The sequence below is a fragment of the Episyrphus balteatus genome, chromosome 1 (assembly GCF_945859705.1).
Source record: "Episyrphus balteatus chromosome 1, idEpiBalt1.1, whole genome shotgun sequence".
In the NCBI taxonomy this organism is placed as follows: Eukaryota; Metazoa; Arthropoda; class Insecta; order Diptera; family Syrphidae; genus Episyrphus; species Episyrphus balteatus.
In genome coordinates this window covers 70,437,077-70,452,457 of record NC_079134.1, presented here as the reverse complement: position 1 = coordinate 70,452,457, position 15,381 = coordinate 70,437,077, and the positions used below count along the sequence as shown (strand labels likewise).

Genomic DNA, 15,381 nt, shown 5'->3' with positions numbered 1-15,381 from the left:
TCCGGAAGGACAATGGTGTCCAAAATCTTCGTTCATCTTTGAAGAACAAGGCGCCCCAATTTCTTTTTAAAGACCAAAGCAATCCTAATATTCCTCCTACCAATTTAATTTTTGTAAAGGTGCCCCTATAATAATGAATAAGGAAAGAGAAGGGAGACGGACAGAATCCCGAAATTAAAAATCCAGAAAGCCCAAAATCCAGAATACCCTAAATTCCGAAAACCCAAAAACACAAAATCCTCTGGTTGAAAAAGGAGCTACAAAAAACGCTTGACAACGAATTAGGAACGATCCAGAGTGCCCTAGAGCTTACAACGAACAAACCTTATACTTATAAAGCGCCTGGAATCATTAAGAAGCGTGCTGCAAGTTTTTTATTCTCCTAGTGAAAAAACAAAAACAAAATATTTGATTTTTCACCAATACAGATATTAAATTTTAGAATTGGGTGGAAGCGATTCAAAGCTTTTTATTGGATTTCAGAATGAGTGAATCATTGATACCAATTGAAAACGACATTAATGTACCTAGTTGAAAAAGTTTTTGAAAAAATATTGTTCAAATAAAACCAACTGTACCTAATCTTTAAATGTGTTTAAACAAAAAAGTCAGAGATAAAGGTAGTCTTGTCAATTGAGCCTAAATGACATGAATAATTAATTTTTTTTTTAAGTTAACCTTTTTAAGTTAATACACTGCACATTTTTAATAAATGCATTAACAAGTATATGAGAGGTAAGACATAATCTGCTATTGCTTTTTTTCGTGATTTTAAAAAATTGTTTTTAGATGAATTTTTTTTTAGAGGCGCCACTTGCAATCTTGCCCAGGGGTGCCGGTAGTGCTTAAACCGGCACTGGTTCAGACATTTATCTTAAAAGTAGTTCAGTAATTCATCGTTACATTGCCCCCCTCTCTGGATTGTTCGTCCCGAACAACTCCATTGCTTCTTTCACTATTATAACGATGTAAACGGTCACAATGAACTACCTTTAGTTTGCCTCTTACTCCTCTTTGTATACGTTTTGTTGTAGCTTCGGCGATAGTCCCTTTTATCGGTGGGGATTGTAAAACCACACAAGTTCTCCTTCTTGAAACCCTGTTGCTGTCGCTCGTATCTTATTTTCATCCTGTCACTAGACGCTTTTATATTTGTCCTTGTCCGTTGGTAATGTCAGCCAGTGTTTCTTTTAGGTTATCTACATACTCATCTATTTCATGTGGCTCATTTGGAACGCATCCGAGTTTTATCTCACTTGGCAGGCGTATTGTTGAGCTAAAAAGGACTTCCGATGGTGTATGTCCAGTGGAACTATGTGTTGCACTTCTATAAGCCAGCAAGAATAATGGAATATGTTGATCCCAGTCTCGTTGATTACACCGGCACACAAAATAAAAAAAAGTATCATGTACCAGGAACCAAACCTATCTTTCTATATGTTTTTGGGCACGCTGAATCCGAATTTCAAGTCCGTTTGGCCCGGTCACCCTCCAGTTTTGAGCTGTGACTGCATATTGTTTGAATTTTTATGACTTTTTTTGAGTTTTTTGCATTTTTCTCAAAACTGAAGGGTGTTCGGGCAAAACGGACTTGAAATTCAAATTCAGCGGGTCCAAAAACATATAGAAAGATAGGTCTGGTTCCTGGTACATGAAACTTTTTTTTTTGTGTGCCGGGGATGAAAGCGCAGTGCCAGCACACCAAAAAAAAAGTTGTATGTACCAGGAACCAGACCTATCTTTCTATATGTTTTTGGACCCGCTGAATTTGAATTTCAAGTCCGTTTTGCCCGAACACCCTCCAGTTTTGAGAAAAATGTAAAAAAGACTCAAAAAAAGGCAAAAAACTTCCTTTTTTTGAGTTTTTTGCATTTTACTCAAAACTGGAGGGTGACAGGGGCAAACAGACTTGAAATTCGTATTCAGCGTGCCCAAAAACATATAGAAAGATAGGTCTGGTTCCTGGTACATGACACTTTTTTTATTTTGTGTGCCGGTGTTATCGTTGACTACTTTTGACAGGTGTTCTTTAAGTGTCCTGTTAAATCGCTCAACCATCCCATCAGATTGTGGATGAAGCGGTGTTGTTCTCGTCTTCTTAATGCCAAGGAGTGAGCAAACCTCTTGAAAGATTTTATTTCTTACGGCCATATTATTCACTTTGGATTTAGTTTGGATTAAGATGAATTTTAAATCCAACCATTTAAATCCGCACTTTTTTAATCCAAGGTTTAAAATTTTTGCTCATATTATTCACTCAAAACACAAATTAAATCCAATGGATTAAGTTTATATGGAATGGATTTAAAAAAGCTTTAAATCCAAATGTCAAACTTCCAAACGCCAAATTTATCTGTCAGTGGCCGTGTTTTTCCAGCAAATTTCAAGTTTGTGCGTTTACATTTATTTGCATACCCAACGGGATTTTTTAACTAGTAAGTATTTCTGGGTGTCGGAAAGTTATTTAAAAAAACTAAAAACAATAAATTTGTGCCCTGATAAATTTGTATTGTGTAGGTATAAGGATTACCTAAACAATACAAATTCATCAGTCCACAAATGTTTTGTTTTTAGTTTTTTAAATAATAAAAACTAAAAACAAAGTTGTGCACTGATAAAATTGTATTTTGTTAGGTATTGCTATATTAGCAATGCCTAAATAATACAATTTTATCAGTAAACAACTTTATTGTTTTAGTTTTTTTGTTTAAAGAACCAGAGAAGATTAAATATGGAAAAAGAAGCGACGGACATGAGGCGAAAGAGATCAAAAAGGTTTTCCCAACTGGAAACCGATCTACTGTTGTCATTGGTGTTGTCTTCAAATGTAAAGAGCATGGAGACAAACCGAATGACAACAAAGGGGCGGTCGGTGGGATGGGAGACCATTTGTGTCACCTTTAATGCGTCTCCTGGTGTTGTGGTAAGTGAATCTATCTTATATACATATAATGCTTATAACTCTCATTTTGATTTTTTTATGCAGCAAAGAACTGAGAAGGAACTTCGGGAACGATCTGGGAATATAAGGAAGGAACTCTAAAAACTTATAAAATTCCAGAAAGAATCCGTCTTGGCGACTGGTGGCAGCCACCTTCCACCTCACAAGCCACCCAAAATATCTTTCGAGCTGACGGAAATGGTTAAAAGGTATGCTGCATCGCTGCAGATAAAGTTGGCTGGCCTTGAGCCACATGACAGCGACAAGATGCATTCGTCAGTTTCAGCAGTTCTCCAAGCTCCCCACAATGCTGCCGTGGAGGAGTATGTACCAGCAGTGAATGTTGGGGGAGAAGTTGCCGCAAACCATCCATCAGATATAAGCCCACCGAATGTCACAAGCCCAGAAAATCCCTCAAATCTATCAGACCCACCGAATCCACCAAACCTAACGTACTCACAAAGCCCACCAAGTCCACCAAACCCAACAAGCCCACCAAGCCCACCAAGCCCACCAAATTCAAGCCTACCAACCCCACTAAATCCAGCAAACCTACCTGGAGTTTCCACTTTGCCGACCCCACCAAACGCACCTCAAATGTTTGCGACACAGAAGCAGCGTCGTCAGAAGAGAACATATTCCTGTTGCCAAGCCAGTTCCTCAAGCAGTGCCTCATACTTCGAAGAAAAAACGAGGCTGTTGGCGGATGAAAATAAGCGCCGGAACGAAGTGCACGAGCAAAAAAAGGAGGAAAGTGTGCACCGCACCCAATATCTTAAACGCTGGGGCACAAACTGTTGGATAAGATGCAAATGTTAAAGCTGAAATTGGTCTTGGAGAAATTGAGGAAGTCTTTATAGACTATGATTGCCTCGAATCACCGTCGTCGACTGTCATCAGCGAAGATATTGTGATGGATTAACTCCTTCTTTTTTTATTAATAAAGTCTTCGTATGGCTTCCTGCTGAAAAATCTGTTGGTTTCGTGTTTTTTTTTTTTATTTAATTTGATTGTTGTTGTTGTCTTTGGGTTGTTCATTAGATGACCAACTGGGGTGGTGCCGGAAATTGAATTGGTATTGGATGCTTTAAAAAATTTAGCTTTTTATTGATATGGTCGTTCTTGAGAGGTCCCATGAACACCAATTCGCGGGTGTATACAAAATTGAATCTGTCCGTGAAACACCAACTATGGAAGAACTTAATAAAATCCTCGATATGCCCAAGGACAAATCCACCTAAAAAGAATATGATGAAATTATAATTAAACCCCTCGTCTACATGCCAAATATTCCAGGCAAACAAATTATATCGACAATATCTTATTTTCTCAAATAATACAAAACAACACAAATTACAAAATTAATATTTGTATTTATGTCTCTTATTTGTAAAAATAATGAAAAATAAATAAAATAAGAATTTTTCAAATTTAGATTTATTGAGACTTATTTTTGATAACAATAAAGTACTTATGTTAGAAATACATTAGTAAATTAAAAAAAAACTGACTTAGAATTGGTCTAGCTTTAACATTTCAATATTTAAATTAATAGACTTGTTAATTCTATAATATGTTAAGATAGGAAACTTATATAGTAATAGGAACAATTTTAGTGCTGCTCAAAGGCACTTACAGAGTTTACAAAATGTGAAGGTTTTCTTAAAACTAGATATAAAGACAAACGTATATACAACTTAAAACTAACAAACAATAAAAAAAAAACTAAAAAGTAATTAAAATAAAAAAAGTGCATGTGTATTTGTCAATTCATTAAGACTGGGTTCCCTTTTTCAGCAAAGTCAAATCTCATGTAAAAGCATTTGTGTGTATTAGTGAATGTGTTTCGCTCTCTCGCCATCGAATTCTCTGGTTTTTTACTCTCAGGATGTTGGTTATGGTTTTCATTCCTTGTCTCTTTGTGAGATCGCCATCGCACTCACGCGTGCGGGGTGACAAGTGACATGCAAATGGATGTAGGTATACTACATAGATCTTTATATGGATATGGTGCTTGTGGACGAAAACTGGTTTGAAATTCAATATTTTCATGAAAGATTTCTGGAGTGTATACCTATTTATTTTTGAAATGAAAAAGAAACTTGTTTCCATGTTGCTGTTGTGGATGGCATTTGAGTTTTTTGTGTATCAGAGAAATTTTTTGCATTATTATAATAATTATAGTTGTTCAGCGGAGCAGCAGGTAGAGGATGTGTTATATGGGTGCATTGATATAATATAGGTGATGGCATTTAAGGTCAGCCCCCGCCAGTAGTCAGCCACTTCGTCATAAAATCCAGCAAAATAGTAAACGCACAAGTTTTTTTTCTATGATTATTTTTTTTTTTTTTTCTAAAAGCCTAACTATTTTTCTATCTGGGTGAAAAAAATTGTTACAATGCCGCTGCTCGTTCTCTTGTAAAAAATGCCAGTTTGCTCCAAGTTTTCGTTAAAGTCAGATTTGTGATTATTTGCTAATTTAAAATTAGTGAAAGCGTTTTTTAAAAAAAGCTATAGCTGTTAAAATATTGAAGGTAAGGGCATTATATGATTATTTATAGGTTATTAATAGTTATTATTTTACTTTTTCTACAAAAAAAATTACAAAATATTGTTAGTAAATTATTTACAGGGGGGGCTGGCCTTAGGAGACTAATTATTCTTAATTCTTCTAAGGTCAGCCCCCCCGGCTGACTACTGAAAACTCCTTTTAAATTTTTTTTTAACCTGAATATGCAAGATTAAGAGAATTTTGTTCTCTTTTAGATGGGCGCGAAAAAAATTTGAAAAAAGTTAATAGTTTCAGTAGTCAGCCCCCCATAAAGGTTACGATAGAATGGGTGGCTGACTATAGATGACACATATTCTATTGTCAGCCGTATAGGTATAAACATATGGAAACCTTTGCCGTTTTCCAAAATAAAGTCCGGAGTGAAGAATTATCTCCAAAACTATTGTTAAAATTATGGAAACCAACATTTTAAAGACTTAAGCCAAGCCTACTATGCTGCTAAAGCGAAACGAAATTTTCCATACAAAAAACCTCAAGGAAATCTTGAACGAAATTTATTTTGTTTTAGGGCCAGTTGTACAAACGTGGTTCAGTCTCGGATCAGGAATTTAACCCACCGATTTCGGCGGATTAGCTTTCGGGTCAACTTCGGTTAAAGCATGGATGTGGCTACTTTTACATATGTGGACCTTGCACCAGTGCTAAACCGGAACCTTACAACCGATTTCAGAAGCCACGGATTAAATATTTGTACAACTGGACCTTAGGGTCAAAACTTAGTTTTTGATGTTTTTTCTTGAATTTTATTTGTAATTTTTATATTTTCACTTGGACATATTACTCTATGATTTTTGTTCGTTAACATGTTCGCTATCAACGTTGGAGACTTAAAAATTGTTCGATTCGCTTCAGCTGCGTACTAAGCTTAAGTTAATAATTTTTTTATAAATGACAGGATTAAAAATGACAGAAAACACACAAAAACCTAAAAAAAATTCCACAACTACTCGGAGGAGGCTGTGGCGCAAGCGTTAAAGAAAATTCGTGAAAAAGGTTGGGCGATAGGAAAGGCAAGTAGTTAATTCGGGATACCTAGAGGAACACTGCAGGACCGAATTCATGGCAGAGTTGAAGAAAAACCTAGAAAAATGGGACCCGATACAGTACTGAAGGCGGCGGATTAACAAACTCTAGCGAACTGGCTTATAAACCTTGCAAAGTGTGGTTTTCTACAAAAAGCCACGAATCTCTTAAACACAGTAAAAAATTTATTCGAGATGATAAAATGAAGAATCCCTTTCAAGATGATCTACCTGGAAAGTCGTGGTATTACGGATTTTTAGAACGTCACCCGGAATTGTCCCTCAGAACACCAGAGGGACTATCAAAAGGTCGGTTCAGTGACAGAAGAGTCGCTCAGGATGTGGTTCCGGGATCTGAGGGCATATCGTGGTAGGATGCGGTCAGAAACATTCTTCGCGTATGTAGCCAATAGTTTTGATGGATGGCTTACAGAACAAAATATAAAACGACCAGTATTGTTCCTCGTCGATGGCCACAAGTCCCACCTGACCATGTCAACTATGTTTTAAAGCTTTAACTTGTAGATACCTAAGTATCTTAAATACCTAGGTACTTTTTATTGATTTATTTGTATACCTAGTTTTTGTTTTATGACTATAACTTATTCCATTGTTACATTAGTTAGTAGATTATTTATCTTGAATAGGATTTGACTGAAATAAAAGTTCCTCTTTTACTTAATATTTCTTTATAAATTATTTAATTCTGAAAGAAAGACTTGTTGATACTTTTAACAATGATTACCATTTGTATTATAAAAATGAATTTACAAGTTGGGGCTGGAAACTCAAGGGGGCGACAACACAAGATCGGGGGGCTGACTACTCCAAAATCACACTTTCATCTAAAAAATGGCCTGTAACTTGTTTTGAGTAAAAAAATCTCTAAATATGTATAGAATTTTATAATCCACACATATCAACTAATCATAAAATGTACATACTATATTCAAAACTTTAATATTATATTTTTAAGGTCTAGTTGAACACAAAAAAAAAGTTAAAGGGCTGACTACTGGTGCCATCACCTTGACAGTATCCTTTGTGTAGTTTGTATAAAAATATGAGTAGATGCGCAGAAGGATTGATTTTCAGGTTCTTGCTCACTTTTGAGTTGTTCTTCGTTGAGAAATTTTTTGTCTCGCACACGCGCGTGCCGGCTGACATGGAAATGTATTTACTTACAATATATAGAATGTTTAGGTTCTTATGTGTATGTTGTTTGAGGATGGACTCGATATCAATCCAATTTACTTTCAAAACCTTTTTAATAAAGATTTTTTTTAAAGTCACCAATGTAATGAACTCAGTTCGTAACTGAATCGATTTTGTTTTTTATTTACTTATACCTACATTATTAGGAAACAAAAATAAGGCAGCATTAATAACTTATAAGTTACTTTTTTTTAAACCTTGAAATTAATTTTTCAATTATGTAATCAAAGTTTAGGGAAGTTTTCAAAAATAATTTTCAAGCTCAACACTTTGAAAAACAATGATCTATCAAAAACAAAGAAGACACCGAATTGAAAATCCATTGCAAAACTATTTCTATAAATACCATCAAGTGCATTCTAACCACAAATACACTTATATAACCCTTTACCCATTCCCCCGCGAAAATATAACTATTATGCTTACAAACCTACAAAAAAAAAAACCGAATCCGCAACATATAAACAAAGACAATGAAAAACAAAAGGACATATGTATTTATATTATATAACCCCGCACGCGTGAGTGTAGTATAATAAACAATACAACCCAGAAATCAACCTAAATATGGAAATCAATTATTGTGCACAAGCACATGTCAAATGTCAATACACATTTTTAAACACAAACAAATGCATACCACATATCTAATCCTTTACCTATATCCCCGCACGAGCAATGTGAATATTACACAATGCAAAGAATTTCGCTGACACAAAAAAAAACCAAAAGTGTCAACTCGCAAGCGCGGGTGCGATATTATAAACACGAAATGAATTGTTAAGCCAGAACTATAATTGGCGGATGGAGTCGGATGCTAATGTCAATTGTTGTTGTATTTCCATAAGTTTCCATCCGACGAGTGCGGTTGCGAGCGCACTCGTCGGATGGAAACTTATGGAAATACAACAACAATTGACATTAGCATCCGACTCCATCCGCCAATTATAGTTCTGGCTTTAGGAAAAACCCAAGAGTCAACAAGAACAAAACAACCCTTTTTGAAAACCAAAGATAATGATCTTGCAAAAAATATCTACTATCTACCTACTCTCTGCATCATCTTCATAATTTCATGAATGATTTCTGCCTGCCTGAGTGAGGAAATAGGAAACAAAAAAAAAAGTATTATGTAAACACAAAACAAAAATATAACGAGAAAATGAGAGCGCAAGAGCAAGTTTTTTTCAATAAATAAAGAAGAACAAGAACAAGAACAAATAATAAAGAACAGAAAAAAAGAGTTCATCAGCGCCAGCTTATGCGTGGCATTCTTTTGAACTAAATTTGCATGTGTGCGTGATCAATAAAATTTTCAAAGTAAGAAAAGCTAAAATAGACACTTTTTCAACAATTTATATTAAAAATACTGTGAGCAAAAATATATATATTTTTTTTGAAACTGATTTGAAATATAATGAAAAAAAATAATAAAAATAAATTGTGGATGCTTTGACTGCCCCTTCCTCAAAAACAGAATGCAAATATTGGTTTAATAAAATCAAATTTTTAGTGTGTAAATAAAAAAAATATTTTTTTTTGGCAAACGGGTTGCATGAACAACTTTATTAACTTCTCATTAAAAAATACAAAAACATTTTAAAAAATAATCACGCTTTGCCCCACGACTAAAATGCTAAAAAATTTTTGACACCTTTCCTTCAAATTAACCGTTGAAACTAACTTCAAATTAAATTTTAGAAATTTTATTGGATTCTCCTAATTTCACTTTATTGTTTTCTTTTTGTTTCATCTAAAAACACTAATAAACGGTAGAGTTATTCTAAGAAGAGTGAGTAAAAAAACATGAAATTACAACAAATTAACGAAGCTTTTTTTCTAATAAAAAAAAAAAAAAAACTGTTTCACGTACTGCATGAAAACACATTTGATCATTATAAAACAAAAAAAAAAAATAAAAAGTTTATAAACAACCAGCCTTATTTTGAGACTCGAACGAATAGCTTATTCGATAGAATGGATCTATTCATTCGAATGAAATTAGTATATTTGGACATTCGAACGAATAATGTTCATTTTCGAATGTTTCATAAAATGAACCTTAATGAATTTCATTTTCGAAATCAGCTGTTTTTGACATTTATATTAGGGTTAGTGTGACAAAACTAATTTTTTCAAAGAATTTTATTTTTGTTAAAAGGTGGGTTGGAAAATAAATACTTTATTAGAAAAAAAGATAATAATATAAATAATATTGTGTTAAAGTGCTTGTAAATTTAATTATTTGAAGACAAAAATAACTTAAATAATTTAAAAAAAATTTAAATTTGGAAAGCGGATGGACAAGTTTATTGACATGAAAAAGTAACAAAATAAATTCAAAAGTTTTGAATAGATGAGTACTAGTTTTTTTGAACATTCATGTCAATTTTAGTGTGATCAAAAAAAAAAAGAATGCAACTTCAAAGTTTCGCTTTACTTATTACACACCTGGTCACACTTTTCAGTTCTGAACAAAAAAAAAACAATTAAAATCAATTGCCGGTATTTTTTCTTTTGTTAGAATTTTAAGTTTTAATTTTCAATAAACGGCAATTGTTTTTTTTTTTATGGGAAGTGAAGAGTGCGGCGAAGAGCAGATATGAAGGAGAAGGATAATGGATGCATCAAATCAATTCGAGCTGGAAAGTTCAAAGTAAAAACTGATTCCTTCCAAGTGCCTAACCTATATACAGGGTGTCCCACAGTCACCGCCCCAAACGAAAACCATGGATTCCTGAGGTCATTTTAAGTCGAAAAACTTATGAGGTAATTTTCTCGTTTTCGTCCCGTTTTCGAGTTACCACGGTTTTTATGATTTTTGCTCTCTTATCCTTTAACTGGCCGTATCTTTACCAAACTACGTTTGATTTGAAAGATTTTTTTTACAACCAATCAAGAATTTATTACAGTTTAAGTTTGTCTCAAAACTTTTTTTTCTGCGGACAACCGTTTCTCCACAATTTCGCATCGAACACAATTTTCTTCGTTTTTTAAGTTGTTTTTTACACTTTCATATCATTTAAGTCAAAAAAACACGTTAATGAGTATTGTTTTTTTGTGCTTTTTATTAAAGCCCAGTTTATTTTCATAAAAAAAAATAAGTTTTATTGCATAAAAAAGGCTACTGAAAGTAATTAAAAAAAATAAACAAACTGAGTGAATTAAAAAAAAAATAATTTTTAAATACAAAATTAATTTAAATGAATTAAAAACTTTTTCTGAGCTATTGTGGTTAAGAAAAGAACAAATAGATAAAGCTCAGAAAAAGTTTTAATTCATTTAAATTAATTTTGTATTTAAAAATTATTTTTTTTTAATTCACTCAGTTTGTTTATTTTTTTTTAATTACTTTCAGTAGCCTTTTTTATGAAATAAAACTTATTTTTTTTATGAAAATAAACTGGGCTTTAATAAAAAGCACAAAAAATTAATACTCATTAACGTGTTTTTTTGACTTAAATGATATGAAAGTGTAAAAAACAACTTAAGAAACGAAGAAAATTGTGTTTGATGCAAAATTGTGGAGAAACGGTTGTCCGCAGAAAAAAAAGTTTTGAGACAAACTAAAACTGTAATAAATTCTTGATTGGTTGTAAAAAAAATCTTTCAAATCAAACGTAGTTTGGTAAAGATACGGCCAGTTAAAGGACAAGAGAGCAAAAATCATAAAAACCGTGGTAACTCGAAAACGGGACGAAAACGAGAAAATTACCTCATAAGTTTTTCGACTTAAAATGACCTCAGGAATCCATGGTTTTCGTTTGGGGCGGTGACTGTGGGACACCCTGTATATATCTTTTTTCTTTGAAGTGAAAGTGTCTTTAAGTACGTGTTGAACGAGCTAACCACTGAAGTTCAAAGACGCACATCTTTGTCTATTCCTCCCATCATAATTCTAGCGACAACTTTGCGGTTTGTTGCAGAAGGTGGTTATCAATTTGGGGTAGGCAAAGATCGCAATTAAACTGTCCCAATCATCTGTGTCAAGCTGCATACAAAAAGTGACATCTGTTTTGGAAGCAAACCTTAAATTAATACGCCAACAAATAAAAGTAAATTTATTTTCGTTATTTTTCAACAAAAATATCTGAACTTACATGTGTTTTCGTTTTTATTCGACACAAAAATTTTAACGTCAAATAAATGACATTTGATTCGAATGATTAGAAAGTCAAAATTTGCTTGATTTTCAAAAGATAAATGAACTTTCGAATCGTTCGAAACTGAAAATGCGAATCTTTCGAAATCGAACAACTTTCGCACGAAAGCGAATGTCAAAATAAGGCTGAACGGTTTCGACCCTTATAAAAATCGCACAAGAAATGTTTCTAAAAATGATATTCGTACGTTTATTACCTTTTCAAAAAAGTACGTTTCATAAGATTATCTTATAAACTGCAAAAGTTATACAACAATTAGTCAACCATCTTCCATTAAAATGCTATGGAAACCCCCCCTTAAGTGAAATGACTAAAGTTTGACAAAAGGAACGTATAGTTATTTATCAAAAAAATGTTTAATATCAGTTATAGTTTTAATCTTTATATAACATTTTTAATAAGGTTGAAGATAAAAAAAAGTATTTACAAAATTTTATGAATTGTTATCCTCTATCTATGACATGGCTACTTCTCCTGAAGAAGTCAGAAAGGAATTCGTTATTATTGAGTTGCAGAAGTTGTAAAGAGTTGGGATTGGCTAAACTAATTGGAGAAGCGTAGTATCTCTCTTCTAAATTAAAATTAATATTTTCAGAATATAAATTCCTTATAAGTGGGTTTTCGTGGTAACGAAATGAATGTATTCTTTTGATTGCTAATTCGGAAAGATAAGATAGCAGCGGTTTGATTTCAGATTCGTCATATATAATTGAGTTTCTATACCATTTTCCTCCAGGTCTCCTATATTTATGGACACAATTTCGTAATATGTATCGTTCGAAAATTTGACATTCCTTGGCTACTGTAGGGGAGATTTTGAACCAAGAAGTAAAGCCATAAGCAAGTATAGGTCGAATAAGTGATTTATACAAAAGAAGCTTCGTATTTTTATCGACAAATCTAGATCGAAATAGAAATTTAAGTTGAGCAGCAGCGGCCTTACTCTTGTTAAGTGAAAGCCGAGCGTGAATGTTCATTTTTAATCTATGGTGAAGGTTTATGCCTAGGTATTTTATTTGATTTTTTAGTGGAATTGTGTTGCCTTGTATAGAGAGATTAAGTTGCTTACTCTCTCTTACTGCCAGGTAATGACCTCTGGGAGAAGCATTTCTGAAACATATTAATTCACACTTTTGGAAGTTGAGTGAAATGCTCCATTTATCAAAATAAGTAATCGCTTGATTAAGGTGAGATTTAATTAATTCAAGGCCTTCTAATATAACGGTTTGATAAAAAGCTGATTAAAATTTTAATAACATTGACAGGGAAATTTAAGGAGATCATTTTAAAGATGAGACCATCATGCCACATAGAATCAAATGCTTTCTTAAGATCTAACGCGCATGTGACAGTACATTCTCGTCTTCTCAAATTTTCTAAAATGTGGTTTTCTAAGATCATTGCATGCTCTGTAGAGTGACCTTTTTTAAACCCAAATTGAGTATTTGGGATAGTATTATTGTCATCACAGAAAGGTTCAATTTGTTTGTAAATAGCGCGTTCTAAAATTTTTCCCAGATTTGAAATTAGTGAGATCGGTTTGAAATTACAATGTTATTGCAATTTCCTTTTTTTTAATTGGAATTAAAATGGCTTCCTTCCAAGCCTTGGGAAAGTATGAATTATTTAAGCAGTTGTTAATTATTATAGTTAGCGGGATTAAAATTGGTTTGTTGCATTTCTTAATAAAAAAATTTGAAATTTTGTCAGGTCCCGAAGATTTTTTATTATTTAAGTTTAGGATTGTGTTTTCAATATAGGAAGTCGAAATGAAATTATTTTCGGAGGGAAAGTCTGATTTGTTTAGTCGAGAAAAAGAAGTAATGGTAGGGTTGTTATTATAAGTGAGAAATGCACTTTTCGAAGTTGAAACTTCAAGGGCAGTGACTGGATTGAACGGAATACTATGATCTGCATATAATTCAGAAAAGAAATTTTGAAATGCATTTATCTTGTCGGAGTTTGTTAAAAGAATAGTATTTCTATATGATAATGGCAGTTGAGAGGGACTGGATTTTTTACGACCAGTAAGTTGGTTAATCTCTTTAAAAACTTGGGATGAAGGTTTAAGGTTTTGAAGTCTTGATTTAAGTTTTTCGTTTAAGTCGATTCTTATTTTGTCTTTTATAATTTTGCTTAAACAGAAGATCCGAGCAGAAAGTTCTTGATATATTTGATTTCTTCGATTTCCATTACTATGAAAAATGCGTTTAAGTTGACGTTTCCAAATTTTTCTGGTTTTCATGAGGTTAATTGTGTTATCACTAATGTTACTGTAAGAGTTTTTAATTTTAAGAATTGAAAAATGATTAGACATGCAAGTATTCAAAGCATTAGTTAAGAATTCTATATGATTATCAATTTCTGAATTTGATAAATTTACATCATTTGGGAAACAGTGGTTCGAAATGATACGTTCAAGATCTCTATTACAAATTCTCCAATTAGTATATTTGAATGAGACTGGATGAATTTGAGTACTTGGAAAGGGATAAAAATTAATTATATTGAGAGCTAATAAAACAGAGAAATGGTCAGAAATTGCATCAAGAGTAAGACAAGAGAAATTTTGAGATTGAGAAAAACTAGACGTTAAGCTGGGAGAAGTTAAAAAGAAATCAATATAAGAACTTGATCTAGGAAAGGTTGGTTCACCAGGAAAAATTATATCTGCCCGAAGAAAATTATTTTGATACCAATTAAAAAGATTTGAGCCATTTTGGTTAGTTACATTGTCCCTCCACATTGGATGTCGAGAATTAAAGTCCCCACCAATAATATAATGATTAAATCCGGTTAATGTATCAAAGAGATCATCAAGGGCTTGATTTAATGAATGTCCGGTGTTACATGGTACATAAATTGAAACCAAAGCAATCCTGTCCGATTGGCCAAGGGAGTCAACGAAATGTATACTTATGATTGTAGCCGAGATTATAATACTATTAAAGTGAATAACTGAGTGTTGGATTGAGTCTTTGATAAGAATTCCGGTTCCAACCCCTGAATCGTTTCTTATAAAATTGTAGTTGTTAAAGTGTCTTTTGTGTTTAGATGTTAAGTGTGTTTCTTGTATGAAAATTACTGTAGGTTTAATATCATCAATGAGAATGCCCAGATCTGCGCACTTTTCAAATGATATTAAAGAATTTATGTTAATAGTTAATGTTTTCATATTCATATTGAAAGAGAGGCAATGAAACCGAGATATGCACTCGGTTTATCCTGATCGTTAAGTGACTTATATTTTGGCCAAAAATCTTTTACTTTTGACAAAAGTATATTAAGGGGAACCCCAAATAATTTGACTGATTCTTTCATAAAATCACCAAAAACAGAATGTTCACCTTCAACAGGCTTGAGACGATTCGAAATAGATTGAGTGCTTTTTTTAGCTGCATCAGCAAAAGATGATTGGGAATTCCTATTATAAATTGAAGAGTTGACTTCAACTACTCTTTTAAGTCT

At 33.0% G+C, this 15,381-nt stretch overlaps 1 protein-coding gene across 1 annotated transcript; it reads left to right on the top strand.

Moving 5' to 3' along the window:
- Positions 1–2,895: 2,895 nt before the first annotated feature.
- On the top strand, positions 2,896–3,889 carry LOC129905982 (swi5-dependent recombination DNA repair protein 1 homolog). The gene is made up of 2 exons (XM_055981618.1): positions 2,896–2,923; positions 2,987–3,889. The coding sequence occupies exon 2, from the start codon at positions 3,140–3,142 to the stop codon at positions 3,758–3,760; it is 621 nt and encodes a 206-aa protein (XP_055837593.1). The 5' UTR covers positions 2,896–2,923; positions 2,987–3,139; the 3' UTR covers positions 3,761–3,889.
- The last annotated feature ends 11,492 nt before the right edge of the window (positions 3,890–15,381 follow it).